The 23,405-nt window shown below is 40.3% G+C and overlaps 1 protein-coding gene across 1 annotated transcript in view; it reads right to left on the bottom strand.

Moving 5' to 3' along the window:
* Positions 1 to 23,405, bottom strand: part of LOC126271956 (unconventional myosin-Ie-like) — a 379,140-nt gene that overhangs the window by 343,769 nt on the left and 11,966 nt on the right. The window contains exon 4 of the mRNA XM_049974395.1: positions 8,968 to 9,062. Within this exon, the coding sequence (XP_049830352.1) occupies positions 8,968 to 9,062 (95 nt within the window). The remainder of the gene's footprint in view (positions 1 to 8,967; positions 9,063 to 23,405) is intronic.

Below are 23,405 nucleotides of genomic sequence, written 5' to 3'. Positions count from 1 at the left end.
CACAGTCCCCCACCCCCCGACTTGATGCCATTACACTTCTTTCTTTGGGGCACAGAGAGAGAGAGAGAGAGAGAGAGAGAGAGAGAGAGAGAATCAAGGACACCCAATGACAGTAGAGGATATGCAACATTGTATTACTGTGGCGTGTGTGGCAATATCTGTAGAAACTCTACAATCTGTGCAACACTCTCTCAATACCCATCTCCAAAGTGTGCTGATGCAAACGGAGGGCACTTCGAACATATGTTGACATGACACAGTTTCATTGGTCAAGATGTGGGTGTTTTTTCTATGCTGGATGTAATGCATAACCGTACAGTTTCTGTGGGTTACAGGGCACTAGCAAATGTGTTCGAGTAAAGTGAATTCAAGTATATTATCTCTAACTGTAGCTCTAGTTGTCATTTTGCTAGAATAAACATACATTTACAATTTGAAAAACGTAACTTTGCATTGGACATGTTACTTGTTTATTTTTGTGGATTGTGCATACCTTCCCATTGTGTGAGCCTCTGACGCAGGCAGCGTGAGATGCACACTTGAGTCTCAGGATGTGCGTTTCATTTATTTCAAGCGTTAACTTCACTTCTCAATTGCTCAGGAAGTAATTGACATATTGCAATGCAACCAATGCCATTATTTTTGTGATTTTTCATGCGACTGATTGCATATGAAATAATAAGGGGCTGTCCATTTAAAAATACTATACAATAATATTTGTTTACGTTCTAAAATTTCACATTGTATTTGGTTTCCTAAGCCCTTTCCATATGTTTATGCTGGTGAAAACCATTTTTGAATATCTATTGTTGTTCCAGAGATATCTGAGGTGGCCGAACTAGGCGAGAGACTCTATATACACTGCCTGGCAAAAAAGTGAAGCTTCAGAAGGCGTGGTCAGACATCAATGTAATTTCATACATGTACACACTGTCACCAGTATATAAACAATAAGAACTGCATTTTTTTCTGACAGGTTAAACAAACACCAGAGTATCAAGGTTCCAGTCAACTGTGTCTGACCACCACAAGGAGGACCACTGTATTATGCACCAAGCACATTATAATCCCCATTCACAACTGAGCCTGCCATGTTATCCATTGTTCTTCCAAGAAGGTTCAAAAATTTCTCATGTTATGACGTTAAGCATTGCCCCACTGAAATATGGTACGTGCAGTTGGTAGAAGACAGAGTAGCACCTTGGACTCTGAAGCCTCCTCAATGTAGAAATTACTGTTCTCAATATGCAGCAGTAGCATGCTGCAACCATGGACATCCAAACCATCACATTAGGCACTTTAAAATGTTGACAAAGATCGCTGTTGTCACCAATGTAGCATAATACATGTATCCAGCCACCACTGTAGCTCAATATGAAGTGAGACTAATGAGAGGATGCTACATTTTGGCACCTTGTATGTGGATACCTGTGTTCATTTGTCCACTGTAGCATGGTGTGTGTGGTTCCTTGACAACAGCTGATACACAATGACATGTGTGGCACCAGTCGATCCAGCAGAATATGACAAATTCATTTGCCAGTATCCTCTATACTGACAAGACAGACAGACATTTGTGAATTCAAGGCCCTGATAAAATGTCATTTGGCTTCATTATTTTGTGGTTGAGGGAAGGGGAGAGAGGGAAGGGAGGGGGGAGGGGAGCATTGACTTAGTGGCTTACTGTCCAGCTGTTGTAACCACACATGGTACCCTGTCATGATGTTTTGCTGCTAGTTCATACAGAAGTTCAATATTATTTAAGGAAATCAGCGTAATGTGATAAAAACAATTCATCGTAAACAGTTTATTTCACCAAATATTAACACTGATGAATGACAGACTTTCACAAAACATAAGCTTCTCCACAACAGTATGTTCTAGTACTGAGTACAGTCTGACATTCACTAGTTCACTAGCTCCAACTTGATGAAAATTACTGAAGCTTCAGAATGTAAAGTAAACACATAACTAGATTAAAAGTAGAATTCATATCATTCGGAGCAATAGTGTAACAATGCACTCAAACGTGCATCAGCTGATCCCTGATCAATATATAAATTTCATGGCAAAAATATTCTGTCACTATAGTAGTGTCACATACTAAAACTCAAACTCTGAATCTACATCTTTAAAACAAAGTGTGACAGTTCCGCTGCCCATGACTGTATACGAGCGACTGCACCAATCCGTTGGGTGTCAGCCTTAGTCTACTGTCACTCCTAGGTTGTACAAAGCTTCTTAATAATCCCCAGCATTCAAATTATATTAGACATATATTTAAGATGTATATATGCTGTATTCATTAATACAGTAAAACTAACTCATTTTAATAAAATGCGAATACACATCAGTCTTACTAATATTGGTCTGCATTACATGCTACATTCTAATGTCTTCTTTCACTAAGGTATCTGGCGGAACCATTCACTTGACTACCTTTTGTATCATTTTGTACCAGTCATCAATTAATTAGATGAATGTATAACAGAATCTCAGTTTTACCAAACTAAATTATACTACATTACAACATAATGGTGCCACGGGGTCTGAATAGGGACATGGTAAGTCATACCGGTTGCTTTACACAGGTTTTATTGTCTACAAAGTCCACTATCATGTTACTCCAGCTTACATAGCCAAATTGTACTATCTCAGGTGCACACACACACACACACACACACACACACACACACACACACACACACACACACACACACCGTGTGTGTGTGTGTGTGTGTGTGTGTGTGTGTGTGTGTGTTTTTTGTCTATTTTTGAGAAAGGGCTTGTTTGATGGAAGCTCCCTTTCTGACAGTCTTTTTGTTGTGCCTATCGGCAACTCGGCATCTCTGCTATACAGTGAGTAGCAACTATCCTTTTCGTAATATTGTTACATTCTATCAAGGATCTTCCATTGTCTGATAACTTTTATTGATATTTTCAATTTAAGAAAATGCATGACTCTGTAGCTTCATGTGTTTAGCTGCTATTGATCTTTAATAACTTACTGGTTATTGTCTGTCAGATTAGAAAGACTAACTTTTACAGTTTTTATTGTACAATTAAGTGGCTTATATCACTGTCTTTTGGACTATGTAGAGCGAATGTAGTGCAAATAGTTTCCATGACTGTGTTTTTAGCAGATGATTACTGAATGCATGCCTTGTATGACCACAAGGCAGCCAAAACCTTATGCCAACTGTTGTCTACTCATTACTGTGGGGGAAAACCAACCAGTAACTCTGTTCCTTGCCACCTCCTGACTTTTTTTTATAACAGTCTGCTCTGTCGACTGACTATGGTGAAGACCACTGACATCACTTGCTCACACCTGTATAGCCTTTAAAAGTCGCATTACCAATCTTGCATTTTGTACAAACATTTCCAAGCTCGGCACTAACACCAACTTCTGTTGCATTAAACACTTGCAGTCACATTTCTTATTTATTTGGCAACTTTGCAATGAATGTGCTTGGCATCAGACTGAGCCTTCTTGCTACGTGGGAGATTGCTTCTGGGCTTCACAGTACACCATCCTTTTTGCAAATTTCTATCACTTACTGATGGTCCTCTGCTTTAAACATCCTTCAAGTTTGGATTCTTTCACACTATTCTTTCTTGATGTCACAATTTCCACAAACATAAGTGTGCTTTTACAATGTAAACAGAAGTTTGAGAAAGTTTTTCTGACCTTCATTTTATCACATCAACTGCAACACTGTATGTAAGGCCTTCTCAAATCTGAAAGTGGACTTTGAAGTGTTAAGGAATTATGAGCAGGCTATATGATGAAATGCAATATGAAAATCAGTAACACTAAGAACATGGTAAAGAAATCTACAAGAATGGCGAGGAAGGTACCATCAGCAGACTTAATGAAGAAATGATCTCAAAAGGGTGAAGGACTTTCATTATTTAAATAACATTATCAGCTATACTGTACACTGTAAAACATAAATATGATCTACAACACATGAAAAGAAAGATTTTTAATATAAAGAAAAGTCTGTTAAAAGTTAAGGTTGTATATCACCCATCACAGAAGTAATTCATCAAAAGTTGCAAGTGGAATACTACAAACTATGAAGCAGAAACTTGGACTCTACAAAAATAAGAAGGTAAGAAAATAATTCTTTATCAGTGTGTTTGTGATGGGCATAGAAATACCTTGGGACAGCACACCAATGAATGTGGAGTTGCAGAAATGGTTCTCGTGCATGATGTCAGATGTCATGAAATCCCCTCAATATTTCAATGACACAACTGACTGACATCTTCAGTTGCAACAAACTGAGCTATGACAGATGTCTCTTATTTATGCCAGTCTAAATAGGAAACACACAGATGCAAATGTCCTATATCTGGTGGCCAATATCAAAGATCTCCTATCAGTAGCAGGGAGGACAGTTACATCATCTGTTGGGTGATGAACCAAGGACTTTGGTGTGTACACAAATGCTGTTGTTTCTATTGTGTGCTGCCACTGGTCACCACAGTACCCTCTTCTGGAAGCCACATGCTGAAGTACACATCCATCCTGATGAGTCAACAGTCTCGCCATTTTCATCTGTATATTTACATCACCACTGACGCATCTTCTCTTGCATGACCAATAGTTTCCCTCAGTGGCTACTGTGACTTTAATATTGTCAGCAGTGGACATTATGGTGTGCTATGTTGGAATCCTGTATCTGTTCAAAAGATTTCTGGAGCTGCAAACATCTGGGACAGCCGATGGCAGGTTACAGGAACGACAGTCACTGCAAATACACACAAGTCCTTGGTTCATCATCCACAGGTGGCATGGCTGTCCTTCCCATTTTCTATCAGGAAATTTTCAATTCTGGCCACCAAATTTGGTGACTTCACACCTGCAAATTTCCTGTTTAGACTGCTATAAATAGGACACACCATCTGTAACTCTGCAGTGTGTCCATCGCAACTTATGATATTAGTCAGGTGGCGCTGATGAAATATTTTGGGGATTTCACAGTGATATCCAACATTTTGCCTGAGAACCATTTCTGTAACTAGTCTGTTTGGAAAGCCTGAAGAAACGTGAATTTTGAGCTGTTTGTAGTAGTAGTAGTAGTAGTAGTAGTAGTAGTAGTAGTTTGGTCCGCACCAAGGTCACCAGCATCCTTACTAAAATAATGACATGAAAGGGTTCAAAATGTTAAAAGTTTCATTATACTAGAAATGTAACTCACTCTGCTCCATTCCAACTTGCTTTCACTCACTTTTTCAAACAGAAGTACACAATATACAAGACTTAGTCTACAGTCAGTCTGTATAATCTATTGTTAAATGACATGTACAATAATAACACAATACTTAAAATAATTCATCAGCAGACTGACTGATTGATCACTCAAAATATGTGAGAACTAACTACCCAGAAAACACATTAAAATTATCTACCTAATACCTTAAGTATAGCGTCAGATGCTACGAAGAATCTCATGAAACATTCATTTCATCGCCTTCTAACATAAGAAGTTAAATCAGTTGTTAAGCACCTACAGGCCTCTTGACTTTGTGAAAAACTCATACCATTAAAAAGTGCCTTCAGATATCTGTGTGTCACAAACTCTATAGTCTGGTGGGTGCTCTCATGAATCTGTTTGCAAAAATAGGAGCAAAGTTATATCTAGTAAAACATCAAGAAGAGGAGAAAATAGGGTGATAGCCATTTTTACAGTGGTTTTCATTGTGCAACTACTTTTAAGAGACGAAGAAACAAAGATGCCCGAAGACAGCTGTTTGTGGAGGATATATAGAGCTAGCCTCTATATGATTTCATTAATCAGCTAGTTACAAAAACAAAATACCTACAAGAGAACCATTGTAACATCCTGCTTCCCCCTCCCACGCCTAACCCACTGAAAAAGAACTGACAATACAACTGCAGACAACCCCTGTACGATAGCCCAGTTCTGTAAGATACTGAAAGTTGAGTTGAAAACAATCCTGACATAAAAAAAGGTTGGTAGGGACATTTCTACATCTTAAAAATAATTTCTATTCAAATTTTGCACTACTCACATAAGAGTGGCACTAGTAGCATCACTATGAGGATGCAAGTCAGGTTTTCTTCTAATACACACTAACCGTTGTGAGTGTAAGTTACCTTAGAGACTGGATGTGATGAGTTGATATTAGTCAAGAAAGCCTTTAAGGCGACAAAGACATGATTACCAACATCTAACCGAGTTTGAATGTCGTCATGTAATAGGGCTATCAGAAGCTGTATGTTTAATCCGTGATATTGCACAAATACACTACTGGCCACTAAAATTGCTACACCATGAAATGCAGATGATAAACGGGTATCCATTGGACAAATATATTATACTAGAACTGACATGTGATTACATTTTCACACTATTTGGGTGCATAGATACTGAGAAATCAGTACCCAGAACAACCACCTCTTACCGTAATAACGGCCTTGATACACCTGGGCATTGAGTCAAACAGAGCTTGTATGGCGTATACAGGTACAGCTGCCCATGCAGCTTCAACACAATACCACAGTTCATCAAGTGAAGTGACTGGCGTATTGTGACGAGCCAGTTGCTCGGCCACCATTGACCAGATGTTTTGAATTGGTGAGATATCTGGAGAATGTGCTGGCCATGGCAGCAGTAGAACATTTTGTGTACCCAGAAAGGCCCGTACAGGACCTGCAACATGCGGTCGTGCATTATCCAGCTGAAATGTAGTGTTTTGCAGGGATCGAATGAAGGGTAGAGCCACAGGTCGTAACACATCTGAAATGTAACGTCCACTGTTCAAAGTGCCGTCAATGTGAACAAGAGGTGACCGAGACCTGTCACCAATGGCACCCCATACCATCACGCCAGGTGATATGCGAGTATGGCGATGATGAATACATGCTTCCAATGTGCGTTCACCGCGATGTCGCCAAACACGGATGCGACCATCATGATGCTGTAAACAGAACCTGGATTCATCTGAAAAAAAAAGACGTTTTGCCATTTGTGCACCCAGGTTCGTCGTTGAGTGCACCATCGCAGGCACTCCTGCCTGGGTAACCGCAGTCATGGTCTCCGAGCTGATAGTCCACGTTGCTGCAAACGCCATCGAAATGTTTGCGCAGATGGTTGCTGTCTTGCAAACGTCCCCATCTGTTGAGTCAGGAATCGAGATGTGGCTGGATGATCCGTTACAGCCATACGGATAAGACGCCTATCATCTCGACTGCTAGTGATACGAGGCCGTCGGGATCCAGCACGGCGTTCCGTATTACCCTCCTGAACCCACCGGTTCCATATTCTGCTAACAGTCATTGGATCTCGACCAAGGAGAGTAGCAATGTCGCAATACTATAAACCGAAATTGCAATAGGCTACAATCTGATATTTATCAAAGTCGGAAACGTGATGGTACGCATTCCTCGTCCTTACACGAGGCATCACAACAACGTTTCAGTAGGCAACGCTGGTCAATTGCTGTTTGTGTAAGAGAAATCGGTTGGAAACTTTCCTCATGTCAGCACGTTTTAGGTGTCGCCACCAGTGCCAACCTTGTGTGAATGCTCTGAAAAGCTAACCATTTGTATATCATAGCATCTTGTTCCTGTCGGTTAAATTTCGCGTCTGTAGCACATCATCTTCATGGTGTAGCAATTTTAATGGGCAGTAGTGTACTTGGCAGGAATGTAGCCACTGTACATGATTGCTTGCAGTGGTGGCCATGAGAATGTAAGGTCACAAGAAGATTGGGCTCTGGGCAGCCATATGGCACTACCAGAAGGAAAGACTACCATGTTCCAAGCTGTGGTGCGTTGTACTGTGTCTGTAGCACCAATCAGAGCAGCAGTTGGCACCAAGTGACACAACAAACTGTTGTAAATCATTTACATTAAGGAAACAGATCCTCAAGGACAGCTCTGAAACAGGCACCTCAAGGATAGCTCTAAAACAGACACCCTGTAGTGTGCATTCCAAGACCCCAGACCACTGCCGTTTGAGATTACAACGATGTCAAACGAGAGCTCACTGGAGGGCCAACAAGAGGTCTTTTGTGTTTTCTGATGACTGCCTCTGTGCCAGTGATGGCCATGTGTTGGTTAGGAAGAGGCCAGTAGAGGACCTACATACAATCTGTCTGTGTGCTAGACCCACTGGACCTACACCTGGAGTTATGACAACAGGAGCACTCTCGTGGTTAACCCTCACATCCTAAATGCAAATCTGTATATCAGTCAAGTGACTCAACTTGTTATGCTGCCATTCATGAACAGCATTCCAGGTGGTGTTTTTTAACAGGATAATGTTCAATCATATACCACTGTTGTAACCCAACATGCTTTATAGTGTGCTGACATGTTGCCTTGGGCTGCTCTATTGCCACACTTGTCTACAATCTAGCACATATGGGACACCTTCAGATGACAACTCAGGTGTCATCCACAACCGGCATTAACTGCCCCTGTGTTGACCAACCAAGTTCAACAGACACAGAACTCTATACCACAAATTGACACCTTTTGCATGCTTGCATTCAATATTCTGACAGTTACACTAGTTATCAATGTACCATCATTTCAGATTCTCAATGGCTTTTATTGTGTTTACATTCCTGAAATGTTAAACCACTTAACTATTTTACCTAGACAAATGTATTCCAGAAACTTCATTACTCTACATTAATTATTTTTTGTGTTGGGATTTTTTCCCCGTCAGTGTGTTATGAGGAGCTCTCTTCTTAGTAAAGTATATTCTACCAACTATATTAGCTGCAGTTCAAATAATATGGTCAAAGCAAATTCTGCATAAACTTCAAACTCCTTTCCTCATGTGCAACAAATCTAAAATAAATATTACAGTTTTCTATGTTGTAAACTCAGTTATCCTAATCAAGAATATTAGTAATTTAGTATTGGAAATTACTGGTGCAAAATGAATTACAAGAAGAGGATAAAGATGGGAAATTAAATACCTGATTATTACGCACTGATTTTCATTATCTATTAACATGTTTCTGTACATCTCATCAGCTAATGCATAGATATGTGGCGGGTTTTCATACGGTGCCTGTAAAAATTAAATAGCAATTACCTTTCATTTACCCAGAGAACAGTCATGAAACATTTGTAAGAACATTATCAATTAGTATAACACAAGGAAGGAAATTTGTGGTGAGAAATGAGTCAGTAGAAAATATATAGAAAATAAAAAATAAACATATATTTTAAAAAAAAACTACATCTCTGTCTTGAACTGCTTCACTGTGTTTTCAAACAACCGACTCAGAAGGAACAATACAAGAGAAGGAAAGTTGCTGCTCAGAAGAAAGTTATACTGCATATTCGTTATCAGAAAAATTCCTATCATGAAACCAACAAGTTTCGTATCTTCCAAAATTTAATCAAATGCAGTGTTGATAACATACACACTTCAGTCAAATTAATGCGACCACCGCCTGTATTCGACATCAACATGAAATAACCACTCACAGACAGCAGGTGGCAGCAGTGGCAGTGGAGGGTATATAAAGCAGGTTTGGGGACACGTGAAACAGTGTAGCCACTGTCATAATGTGGTAACTGAGTGATTTACCTGGCATCCAAAAGTGCGTGATCATTGGTTTCTGGACCAAGGGTGGAAGAATTTCAAGAACAGGTAAGTTTGCAAACTGTTTGCATGCTACTGTGGTTCTAACATGTTTGGCAAAATAGAACCATCCAAAGCTGTTCTGAGGCAACAGTGGTGCAGCACAGGCCATAGATGAGAGGGGTGAACTACGGTTACGGAGACGTGTATGGGCGAACAGACATGCAACTGTTGAGCTACTGACCAGCCAGATGAACCAAAGAGCTACCAACAGTGTCTCCTCAATGACCGTTTACTAAACATGGCTGTGTATGGGACTCTGGAGCACGCTTCTTGTTCATGTACTCTTGCTGACTGCTGTTCATCAGTGATGAAGGCTGCAATTTCCAGACCAATGCTGCAACTGGACATCCACTGAGTGGTGACAGGTGACCTTTTCAGATGAATCATGACTTTTGTGATATTCCCTCGATGATTTCGTCATTCTGGAAGGCACAATGGCTCAACACAAGTACACACCTGTCCTTGGGGACAATGACCGCCTCTACATGCAGCTTGTTTTTCCTCGGCACAATGACATCTACCAATAGGACAAAGCAATATGTCATGCAATTCATAGCATGTGTACATGGTTCGAAGTGTACCAGGATGAATTTACCATTCTTCCGTGGCCACTAAACTCAAATCAATAATTTGAGGGACCATCTCAGTCAGGTTATTTGCACCATGGATCCTCAATTACGAAACCTAGTGCAGCTGGGCACAAAACTGGAGAGCATGGCTCTACATCCTTGTCTTTAACTTCCAGAATATCATTGACTCTCTTCCTGCAAGTCTTGCAGCAATTCACACAGCGAAATTTGGTTATTCAGGCTTCTGAAAGGTGATCACATTAATGTGACTAGACAGTATAGTTATTTCACCTAATAGCTAGACACAAATTACATAAGCAACAAGTTTACACAAAAATCTTTTTAATATAACATGTTTTTTTAAAAAACATAACATAATTGCTCCTAGCCCCATACAGAATCCTAACTCCATGCATATAGTCATGAAACTTTTTAATAGCTATGACAATACTTGTAAAATTTATAATGATGATTTTCAGAAACATGCAATAATAACTGATGGATGAACAGTTCACATAAATCACAAACAATTTTATTGCACTGCAAATGATATGAAATGTTGTGACTTTTCCCAACAACTACACTCATTATCTATTGCATGCACTACACATTTTTAGATTTAAATTTTACAGCTAGCTATTGAAAATTCATATGCACAATTTTCAGGATCATCATGATATTAGGAATCTGTATGATGCTAGGAGAAATTACTTTATGTTTTTAGTCCATTTAAAAAGCTCATTACATTAAAAAGTTCTGTTATATAATTAATTATTTCCTGCTTTTTAGTCCTGTGTGTATGAAAGTTTTCAATCAATTTGAGACATTTTGATGAGATTAAATCAAAAATTGTGGTGAATTTCACATTTATCTCTCTTCACTTGAGTCATCCAACATAGTGCTTCCTTCAATGTATACCTTGTGAAAGATTGTGAAGGCAAAAGTGGCAGAGATTCGAGCTCACACTGGGGCTTACCAGCAGTCATTCTTAGCAAGAAACATTTATGTCTGGAACAGGAAGAGAAGGAAGTAGCAGTAGCACACAAAGTACCCTATACCACACACCAAAAAAGAGAGTGAATTAATATTGCACTGTCATCCTGTTCTGTGCTACATTGAAAAGTTCAAGTCTCTAGCTCATCAGGAGTTAAAAATTAATTGCCAAATTTGTACCGAACAAACAAACAGACTAGAAAGTGACCTAATAAAAACCTCTTAAAACTAATGAGTCATGAAATAACAAACATAGGTAAATCACTGAGAAGAGTTGTTATCCAGTATTATTAGCCATAATAAAAATTAAGAATAGGTTTAGTGCTCCACTTACAAGTTTTGCATAGTACCTGCCAAGAGGATGAAAGGGGATGTGCCAACAGCTGAATGCAGTTTACCAATGAGAGGCATATTACAAACCTCTTAGATCACATGTTTCTTAGTAATGAATTGAGGTTAACCTTTGATGCCCTAATCACAACGTCATAAATGCTGTCATCAGTCTAAAGACTGGTTTGATGCAGCTCTCCCCACCAGTCTATTCTGTGCAAGCCTTTCCCTTCCTCTTCACAACTACTACAACCAACATCCATTTGAACCTGCTTACTTAGTCAAGCCTTGGTCTCCACCTACAATTTTCAGCCTTAACCCCCACACTTGTCTCCATTACCAAACAAAGATTGCTTGATGACTCAGGATGTGTTCTATCAACAGGTCTCTTCTTTAGTCCAGTTGTGCCATAAATTTCTTTTCTCCCCAATTCAGTTCAGTACCTCTTAATTAATAACCAAAGGTACCTATCTAATCTGCAGTATTCTTCTGTTTGTTGCACCAAACTTCCCTATTCCCCTTTGCCTGAACTGTTTATCATCCATGTTTCACTTCCTTACAGAGCTTCACTCCAGAGGGGAAAAAAAAAACCTACACTTCTTGATCACAATACAACCTTGATAGGTGCAATGTAACCAAACAAATACATGTTGTTGTTGTTGTTGTTGTTGTTGTTGTTGTGGTCTTCAGTCCTGAGACTGGTTTGATGCAGCTCTCCATGCTACCCTATCCTGTGCAAGTTTCATCATCTCCCAGTACCTACTGCAACCTACATCCTTATGAATCTGCTTAGAGTATTCATCTTTTGGTCTCCTTCTGCGATTTTTACCCTCCACGCTGCCCTCCAATGCTAATTTTGTGATCCCTTGATGCCTCAGAACATGTCCTACCAACCGGTCCCTTCTTCTAGTCAAGTTGTGCCACAAACTCCTCTTCTCCCCAATTCCATTCAATACCTCCTCATTAGTTATGTGATCTACCCATCTAATCTTCGGCATTCTTCTGTAGCACCACATTTCGAAAGCTTCTATTCTCTTCCTGTCCAAGCTACTCATCGTTCATGTTTCACTTCCATACATGGCTACACTCCATACAAATACTTTTAGAAACTACTTCCTGACACTTAAATTTATACTCGATGTTAACAAATTTGTCTTCTTCAGAAACGCTTTCCTTGCCATTGCCAGTCTACATTTTATATCTTCTCTACTTCAACCATCATCAGTTATTTTGCTCCCCAAATAGCAAAACTCCTTTACTACTTTAAGTGTCTCATTTCCTAATCTAATTCCCTCAGTATCACCCGTCTTAAGTCGACTACATTCCGTTATCCTCATTTTGGTTTTGTTGATGTTCATCTTATATCCTCCTTTCAAGACACTGTCCATTCCGTTCAACTGCTCTTCCAAGTCCTTTGCTGTCTCTGACAGAATTACAATCTCATCGGCGAACCTCAAAGTTTTTATTTCTTCTCCATGGATTTTAATACCTACTCCGAATTTTTCTTTTGTTTCCTTTACTGCTTGCTCAATATACAGATAAATACATAAAAAAAGAAAATAGATTTTACAAGAATTTTAGTTGAGAATATGCAGTAGCTAATTTGGAAGCCTGAATTAAAGACACTGTAATGGCATCAATTTAAGCAGATTCCTTCAGTCCCAATGTAATCACAACCTCATGTTGCCCTATATATTCCAAGGAACAGCATGGGACAAGACACAAACTATGAAGTACACTGAAAGCTTTCAACATTACCCTTAAAAACATATAGCCCCTTTATTCACCTCTCATATACGTAAAGCCATGCTTCCAATAGTTATGCAGCAGATAAAAATATCCCATCTCGCACTTCCCCTTTCCTTAACTATAACCTTAACAACCATTAATAATAGAAATACCAAAGGCTATCTCAATACATCCAACTTCCCCTAATCTTTACAATATTAATCTCCTTGTCAAAGCCGGGATAAAAACTCAATTTTCAGACAAAATACAATCATCTTAGTTTAATAACATATAACATCCCTTAAAGGCAAACCAAATTTGCTCTGCAAAATTTAATGGAGAGATATTAATCTATCAGCATTTCCTCAAATACTGACAAGGCTTTTGATTGTGTCAATCATAAAAATTTACTATAGATAGTACAGTGATACAGACTTATCTGTGACCGTCACCCCTTGCAACTGGATGAAAGAAAGCAAACAGTAAAACTGAACTACACAAATCACAGCCTAAGCTGCAACTCAGTACAAGCATTATTGTAAAAAAGGTCTATTACCATTTTATACCCTAACAAATGCAATGCCTATTACCTCAAACGTGAAGTTTTACAGTGTATTTGACAGCAGTTATTGCTAGTTTCCTGCAGGCTTGGCAATACCACGTGCACAAGAGGCAGATTCTTCAACCATACTTGATGTACACAAATGTATCTTCTGGACTCAAGATGATTAGATGTGGTAACCTTGCCGAGTTCTACACTATGCACTGACACTTAAGCTCAGAACATGAAATGGCTTTAGAAAACGGGAGTAGTTATCCTCTTGTTGCCCCACAAGGCTGTGACCTAGGTGTTTTAAGACATTTAAAGATAGTAGCATTCATGCCATCAGCTCTTTTTACACATGGTAAACAACTCAACTGTCATAAAACAGGTCTACCAAAATCATCGTCACGAGTTTCAACCTGCAGTACAGGTTGCCTAATAATGGAAGAAGAATGGTTAAAAGCAACATAAACTGTCGCTCTGAAGTAGCTACTGTCATTTGCAGCAGTTCACATTTCCAGCATGTCATAATGATGATGTAACTGACAAGTGATTGCTACAGCCTAAGATAAATTTGTGAGGAACAGGGACAAATGCTTGAGACCCTTTCCCAAGAACACCATGTCCCTACCACAATGCTGTGTGGATCATTACATCTTGTAAGTCTTACATAATTTTCGATACTGTCCAAAGAGGCAAAATTTTTAAGTAAAAAGAGACTTGCATAAGAAAATGTTTCACAAAATTTATGGGGGATGTGAACCGAGGCATAAGAAATACTATTCGTGCAAATACTTTGTGTTATGGGTTATATTCACCTCAGGACTTGGCATAATTACAACAGATATGTCATCTATCTAGCATTCTCTCTTAGAGTACTTACAAACAGCTGTTAATACAACACCCCCCTCCCCCAACCAACCCCTCCCTCCAGTATTCTTGATGTCTCATGGCAAGTGATGCAAAATGCCTAACAACAGCACTGCCTTGCTCTAAACTATTATTTCCAATGACTATAATATTTTGTCACAATGATTTCCTATTTTTCAATATTTCCAGGACAATAAGTGATCTTGCAAAGGCAGGGAGGGACCGTGGGTGGACCAGTATGGTTGGAGTTGGTTGTAGGCTTCACTTAAATCTCTGCGTGAGCATTATTATCCATCTTCAAGGTGGCTACTCAAACTTGGAAAAGAAAAAAAAGATTTCCTGAGAATTCCAGGTGTCAGGAGGAAGATGGTGTCAAGAATGTCAAGAAGCTCCTGACAAAAAAAATGGTGAGTGCCACGGGAAAAGGGGGGAGGGGGGTGTTTGCAGGTGTCAGAATACCATAACAATAATGACTTTTCTTGTCTCTCAGTGGAGCTATAAACCAGCCATAAGCCGTATTTAACAGCAGTTTTTAAACATTAATAATTTATATATGATAATATTCATATAATTAATATGCTCTGAAAGAATAAGTATTTTTTAAAAAAATTTGATTCATAGAACTCAATAAAATTCAATTCCAATGCTAGGTTAAAAGCACAGAATTCCCTAAGATTTTATGAAATTCTATGAGATTTCACTGATTTTTCCAGGTAAAATATAATTCTCTGGGAATTCCAGGTTTTCAGGAAGAGTCGCCACCCTGGTCTTGTGTAATGACCATTGCTGGGTGCACTCTCGGCCTGTAGCTGCATGGGATTCCACACAAAACTTATACTGACAATCTTTGTCCTTATTGATGAGATTATTGAGGATTTTTATTTCTACATTCATTTACTACACTTTCCCAATAATTGCTAGCTCATCACAGTAATTTGGGTTTTCTAACTGTCAAACATGTGTTCTGCGTTCCCCACGAAGTTTCAAGATATAGTGCTGTATTTGACCAATATATTGGTGGTCAAACTCAAGTAAGATGCTATGTATTCCTGATATGTGAAGTCTCAGTGGATCCTGCACAAAGCTGAGAATATCTTTTGTCTTTGGTGGTGGCTGGAGGACAATTTTGGTGCTGCAGTTTACAAACAGCACCATGATCTTGGCTGAGAGTGGCCCCATATAGGGAAGAAAAGTGAGCTTATGGGCTGCTACATCTTTCCTTTCTTTAACATCCTTCTAATCTGGACTTCTCTGTATCCATTTCGATAGAACACTTCCTTCAGGTGTTGTAGCTCAGCTGGGAAGCTGCTTTTTCACAGATGTCACATGCCCTATGTACCAGAATGGTTATCCCTGAATGCCTCTCACATGATGGTGCCAACTCACTGCTGTGCTGAGCCAATGGCTGTTGGCAAACATAATAAAAAATCTATAGAAATAAAGAATGATCCATGAGGACCAAATGAAGTTTGTTAACTACACTTGGTGTAGAGTCCCGCAATAGCAGCTACAGGCCTAGAGAACACTCAGCAAAACCCAAAATATGAGTTGGATCCAGAATGTTGGAGCAGAAATCCAAGCAATGCCTACAGCCCACCACCTCTTGCTCTGCCTCCCACCCTCCTCCCCAACCACACAAGACACTGGTACTCACAGCAATGTGTAGGGAATAGCTATCCATGTGTATAAATATAAGGACATCTGCAATATCTCGAAACTTTGCCAAAAGATGATGATTATGACATTAGTTACAACACTGTCACCTAGCTGGAAATGCCCAAGAGCTTGTGACCAGTAGTATACATTGGGAAAATTCCCATTGACACATAATAGTAATATATTTGTGTAATATGTTAATTTAAAACTACTACTCATGGAGAAAGAAGGGAAGGAATTCTAGGCACAGCCTTTCGTTAAGAATCCTCCTCTCAAGTTCACTTGGAATTATTTGAAAAGAAGCATAGTACCCATAATATGGATTAAGAAATGACCAAGTCCTTATAAACACGATTTCCTATTTCAGCCACAGACCAAAGAAAGAATCATCATCACAATAAAGATCAAGCTGTTGACCTTGAAGTGGTTTCAGAAACAATGCCATCAACAGTTTTAAAAATAAATAACTGTTTAATGATAAAGTGGAGACAAAGCTGAAAAGTGACTCTTCAGTTGCAAACTTCAAATTCAATGCCGGAAGCACAAAAACCAAAACACATTTTTCATGAAAATTTCAAGAAGAAAATGGGCACAGAAAGGACCAAATATAATTAAAAATGAAGTTCACTATGTACTGCCAAAAAACAAACAAATTATGGATGTTTTCAGGTCTTGGACCACTTCAGGAATTCTGGTGACCACGAGTTCTTAAGATTCAAAATAAAACTGTATGTCAAGCTAGAAAGTACTATATTCATTATGTAAAAATATGGTTTCACTTAATAAAAAAGATGTTTAAAAGAAGTAGATAAGTAAACAGTTATGCAGAATGAGGAAATTGTAGAAATGGTGTTTTAACAATCATCTTACTGGAAACAGCTAGAGGGAACAAAGAGGAGCAAACGAAAAGTTTATATGCCTATCACCATCTCAACTGTGCAGTGAGTCATTACCTTTGCCATTTCCATTATTTGTAACAGAAGTCAGATAGAAGTACCTGAACTACACAATAGTACTCATAGAAGTATAAAGAGGGGACTGTAAGTGAGCAATTGAGAACATCTGCCACCTGCTTTACTTACTACTGAGCCCTTGTGAACCTTACATTTCACAACCTTACAAATTGTTACACTAATGCATCTGTACGAGTTTATCAATTCCAACTGTGAGTCATCAATATTATAGTAATAGGATAATACAAGGGTAATCCCAAAAGTAAGATCTCCCATTTTTTTTATAAATACATAGACCTGTTTATTTCTACAATGGTTTACATCAGTTTACAGCTTGAACATTTAGCTATTTTTCGACATAATCACCATTTCTGTCGATGCATTTTTGTACACGCTGTGGCAGTTTTTGTATGCCGATGTCATACCAGCTCGCCGCCATGCTGTTCAGAAAGTTATGCCGCCATGCTGTTCAGAAAGTTATGAACCTCTTCTTTCACCTCATCGTTGGAGCTGAATTGCTTTCCGGCCAAATGTTCTTTTAACCTAGGGAACAGGTGATAATCACTGGGTGCCAAGTCAGGACTATAGGATGGATGGGTGGGTGGGTGATTATGTTCCACTAAAACTGTTTCAGGAGAGCAATGGTTTACCGAACAATGTGTGGGAGAGCGTTGTCATGGAGAATGTGTATGCCCTTGCTAAACATTCCTCTTCTCTGGTTCTGAATTGCCCGTTTGAGTTTTTTCAGAGTCTTAGACTACCTGTCAGCGTTAATTGTGGTCCCAGCGAGTCAGCTCCGATGCCGAGGTGAAAGAAGAGGTTCATACTTTCTGAACAGCATGGTGGCGAGCTGGTATGACATGGGCATACAAAAACTGCCACAGCATCTACAAAAATGCATCAACAGGAATGGTAATAATATCGAAAAATAGCTAAATGTTCAAGCTGTAAACTGATGTAAACCATTGTAGAAATAAACAGGTCTATGTACTTATAAAAAAATAGGAGACCTTACTTTTGGGATTATCCTTGTCTGTGTTGTCATTTTGTGAAGCACAAAATTTTATATTTTATTAACATTTAAAGCAAACTGCCAATTTTTGCACCATTTTGAAATCCTATCAAGATCCAACTGAATATTTTTGCAGTCCCCCCCGCCACGGGTAGCATTTCATTAGAGATAACTGTAACTGCATAAAAAGGCGGAAAGTCTGATGATGTTATTAATGTTATCAGCAAAGTCATTAACAGTAAGGGTCTCAATACACTTCCTTGGGGCACACCTTAAGTTACTTCTACATATGCCGATGACTCTCCGTCCAAGATAACAGCTGCATCCTCCCTATGAAGAAATCCTCAATCCAGTTACACATTTCACTTGATACCCCATACTATCATACTTTCGATAATAAGTGTAGTTGTGATACTAAGTCAAATGCTTCCTGGAAATCAAGAAATACTGCAGCTACTTGACTGCCTTCATCCATGGCTTTCAGGATGTCAAGTTAGAAAAGTTATAAAACAAGTAACAAATATCAGTTACAATTCTGAAAGGGGTTTATAACTACAAGAGAGTTTTGACTCCACTACAAAAAATCTTTGCTGACACCATTTAAGAACCAAGTAATAGAATCTACACAAATTAGTTTTTAGAAGATACAGAAGACTGGAACTTCTATTCGACACCATCCAAAGGGTGAAACATTCAGAATTTATAAAGAAGTTTGGCATGGAGATCCCATTTCAGATAAACCATTTCCTGAAGACTTGGAAGAGTTCTAAAAATCACTAAACTGGGGTGAAGAAGGAATACATGCAAACATATCTTATCTAAACTGCCTATTTGCAGATGACATTGTTTTGTTTGCTTTGGATATGGAAGAGCTTTGACAAAGGATGGAGAAACTGACCAACCAAAGCATGTATGGTAGTACACCTGAAAAATTAATTATAACAAAAAAAAAAACTATGTACCACCAGTACACCAATAGGAGAATGACAAAGACTGATTATGAATTATAGTAACAGTCAAGAAATTTATATACTTTGGAAAGCTGAAACCAGCAAGTGGATGGAAATAAGGAGGAGGCTAAAATGGGCTGGAGTTCACTTGGAAAGCTGAATACAGAAGAAATGACAGTCTACAACCTGTGTATACTGACACTATTGGAAGTTATGGCTCGTAGGTAGTTTGCTTGGGGGTTAAAGGGCTAAACAGTGATGTCATCAGTCTCTTGGTCCAGAGGTAATTCATCTGGAGTTAATGACATCAACCAGTAACTTGTTTGGATGAAGAAAGCACACACGAGCTTTAAAATCAAAGTACTGAAGACAATATTGATGCCAGAACTGAGAAATACTTTATGGAGAAATATGTACGAATCAGGTCGGTACGCAGGTCAGAGCTGACAAGGGGTTTCCCATAGCTCATCCGCAGTGAGAGAAACCCTGCATACATCAAACCACCACCAACCTGATTAAGGCCAAACACTGTAACAGAACAAAGAATGACTTCTATGTGGGAGAGGGCAAAACATGTAATGGACATCAGCTGGAGCATCACTAATAAAAATGAGATGAGAGGAATGTGTAAGGCAGGGATGGGTGAACCCGGGGCCCCATACACAATATGAGCAATCCCATCCATAGTCATTTCACTCTTCATCCATTAAAATCTAGTGTTAAAGAGCACCCACTATTCAACAGTGAGCTAACCCTAAAATGGAAATTAGTTTGTGGCAGAAAGACATGCAAACTGCATCTGAAAGTGACTACAAGAGAGTAAAAGAGTCTTGAAAGATGCAGCAGGACAGCAGGAGACACAAACAACTCAACCACTCCACCCCCAACCCAAAGGTAGTTTAGAACTCACACAGGACAATAAAAACCACTGTCTTGGGGAAAATAGAGAACCAGGTCAACGGCTCGTGTATCGTCTCTCAATGTTAGAGGCATTGTTGTTGCTGTGGTCTTCAGTCCTGAGACTGGTTTGAAGCAACTCTCCATGATACTCTATCCTGTGCAACCATCTCCCAGTACCTACTGCAACCTACATCCTTCTGTGTCTGTTTAGTGTATTCATCTCTTGGTCTCCCTCTACGATTTTTACCCTCCATGCTGCCCTCCAATACTAAATTGGTGATCCCTTGATGCCTCAGAACATGTCCTATCAAACGATCCCTTCTTCTAGTCAAGTTGTGCCACAAACTTCTCTTCTCCCCAATCCTATTCAATACCCCCTCATTAGTTATATGATCTACCCATCTAACCTTCAGCATTCTTCTGTAGCACCACATTTTGTCCAAACTAGTTATCGTCCATATTTCACTTCCATACATGACTACACTTCATACAAATACACTCCTGGAAATGGAAAAAAGAACACATTGACACCAGTGTGTCAGACCCACCATACTTGCTCTGGACACTGCTAGAGGGCTGTACAAGCAATGATCACACGCACGGCACAGCGAACACACCAGGAACCGGTTTGTTGGCCGTCGAATGGCGCTAGCTGCGCAGCATTTGTGCACCGCCGCCGTCAGTGTCAGCCAGTTTGCCGTGGCATACGGAGCTCCATCGCAGTCTGTAACACTGGTAGCATGCCGCGACAGCGTGGACGTGAACCGTATGTGCAGTTGACGGACTTTGAGCGAGGGCGTATAGTGGGCATGCGGGAGGCCGGGTGGACGTACCACCGAATTGCTCAACACATGGGGCGTGAGGCCTCCACAGTACATCGATGTTGCCGCCAGTGGTCGGCGGAAGGTGCACGTGCCCGTCGACCTGGGACCGGACCGCAGCGGCGCATGGAAGCACGCCAAGACCGTAGGATCCTACGCAGTGCCGTAGGGGACCGCACCGCCACTTCCCAGCAAATTAGGGACACTGTTGCTCCTGGGGTATCGGCGAGGACCATTCGCAACTGTCTCCATGAAGCTGGGCTACGGTCCCACACACCGTTAGGCCGTCTTCCGCTCACGCCCCAACATCGTGCAGCCCGCCTCCAGTGGTGTCGCGACAGGCGTGAATGGAGGGACGAATGGAGACGTGTCATCTTCAGCGATGAGAGTCACTTCTGTCTTGGTGCCAATGATGGTTGTATGCGTGTTTGGCGCCGTGCAGGTGAGCGCCACAATCAGGACTGCATACGACCGAGGCACACAGGGCCAACACCCGGCAGCATGGTGTGGGGAGCGATCTCCTACACTGGCCGTACACCTCTGGTGATCGTCGAGGGGACACTGAATAGTGCACGGTACATCCAAACCGATATCGAACCCATCGTTCTACCATTCCACCGGCAAGGGAACTTGCTGTTCCAACAGGACAATGCACGTCCGCATGTATCCCGTGCCACCCAACGTGCTCTAGAAGGTGTAAGTCAACTACCCTGGCCAGCAAGATCTCCGGATCTGTCCCCCATTGAGCATCTTTGGGACTGGATGAAGCGTCGTCTCACGCGGTCTGCACGTCCAGCACGAACGCTGGTCCAACTGAGGCGCCAGGTGGAAATGGCATGGCAAGCCGTTCCACAGGACTACATCCAGCATCTCTACGATCGTCTCCATGGGAGAATAGCAGCCTGCATTGCTGCGAAAGGTGGATATACACTGTACTAGTGCCGACATTGTGCATGCTCTGTTGCCTGTGTCTATGTGCCTGTGGTTCTGTCAGTGTTATCATGTGATGTATCTGACCCCAGGAATGTGTCAATAAAGTTTCCCCTTCCTGGGACAATGAATTCACGGTGTTATTATTTCAATTTCCAGGAGTGTACTTTCAGAAACAACTTCCTGGCACTTAAATCTATACTTGATGTTAACAAATTGATCTTCTTCAGAAATGATATTAGAGGCAAACAATACAAAAGAACATGCTTAGCATGGAGGGCCAGAAGGAGGCTGTATTAAACCAGAATGTCCTATGTCTATAACACTCCACAATCACAATATTTGAGTGGCTCATTACATAAAGTAAAAGTGTAAGTTAGTCTGGTATGATCAATGTGGAGGTGGCATAGGATGGTGGATTCACTCCGAGATGAATGGACAGATAAGCATCATGAGCAGTTGTTTCCTAAATAGTGAGAAGTTTATTTGAGACGACAGTAGCCCACTACCTGCTGTTCCACCTCTGAGTGAGCGAAGGCCTTATTTGCACCTGTAAATCCGTAACTGTGATCATCAAAGTGGATGTGTGATGAGCAATCACTTCTCTATCCAAAAAGTCTGAAAGTTCGTTCCCTGGGATACCCACATGACCTAGGGCCCAGAGAAAGACAACTGAGCAGGCAATATAAATGAGGTTAGAGAGAAGTTGATGAATAGCAGATATCACAGGGCTGAGCGAATAACAGTCATCAATGATCTGGAGGTTGCTTACAGTATTACTGCAAATTAAAACTTGGTTAACTCGGTTAACAAAATGAAAGGCTCTGTCAAGGCATCCAGCTCTGTCGTAAAACAATTACATGTACCAGGCAACAAATGTTGTCTGTAACTGACAGAAGATGTAAAATGATATCCTGTCCTATCTATGGCTTTAGAATCATCAGAGTAAATGATGACAACATCCTAGTATTCTTGGAGAACTGAAAGGAGCACATGCCGTAAGGTCATGGTGTTGACTAACTTTAGGACTATGGAATAACTGAGTCCTAATTTGTGGCCTGGGTACCAACCAAAATGGTTTAGGCAGGAAAACTCAGGGAGCAAATTCTAAGCCAATTAAGAGGTGGGGCTGGCAGAAGGCTACAACACAGATTCCAACTGGTAATCCCACCTTATAGCAGGTTTCAGGGGTCATTACTCCTCACTTACAAAATGAATGTGATACATTGGACGATGAGAAAATTGTCAATGGTGATCGTGTATGTGATCGGAACTGAAGATCAACAGATGGTATCATAGGAAGTGAAGAGGGAAGATATCTGCTTTAGGGAGGAGACGGTCTATGGGACTAGTCCGGAAGGAAGCAATGACCAGTCAGATGCTACAATGATTTACTTACAAGGGAACCTCCCCATCGCAACCCCCCTCAGATTTAGTTATAAGTTGGCACAGTGGATAGGTGTTGAAAAACTGAACACAGATCAATTGAGAAAACAGGAAGAAGT

Source organism: Schistocerca gregaria, chromosome 5, assembly GCF_023897955.1.
Source record: "Schistocerca gregaria isolate iqSchGreg1 chromosome 5, iqSchGreg1.2, whole genome shotgun sequence".
NCBI classification, from domain to species: domain Eukaryota; kingdom Metazoa; phylum Arthropoda; class Insecta; order Orthoptera; family Acrididae; genus Schistocerca; species Schistocerca gregaria.
This window is presented reverse-complemented; position numbering and strand designations above follow the sequence as displayed.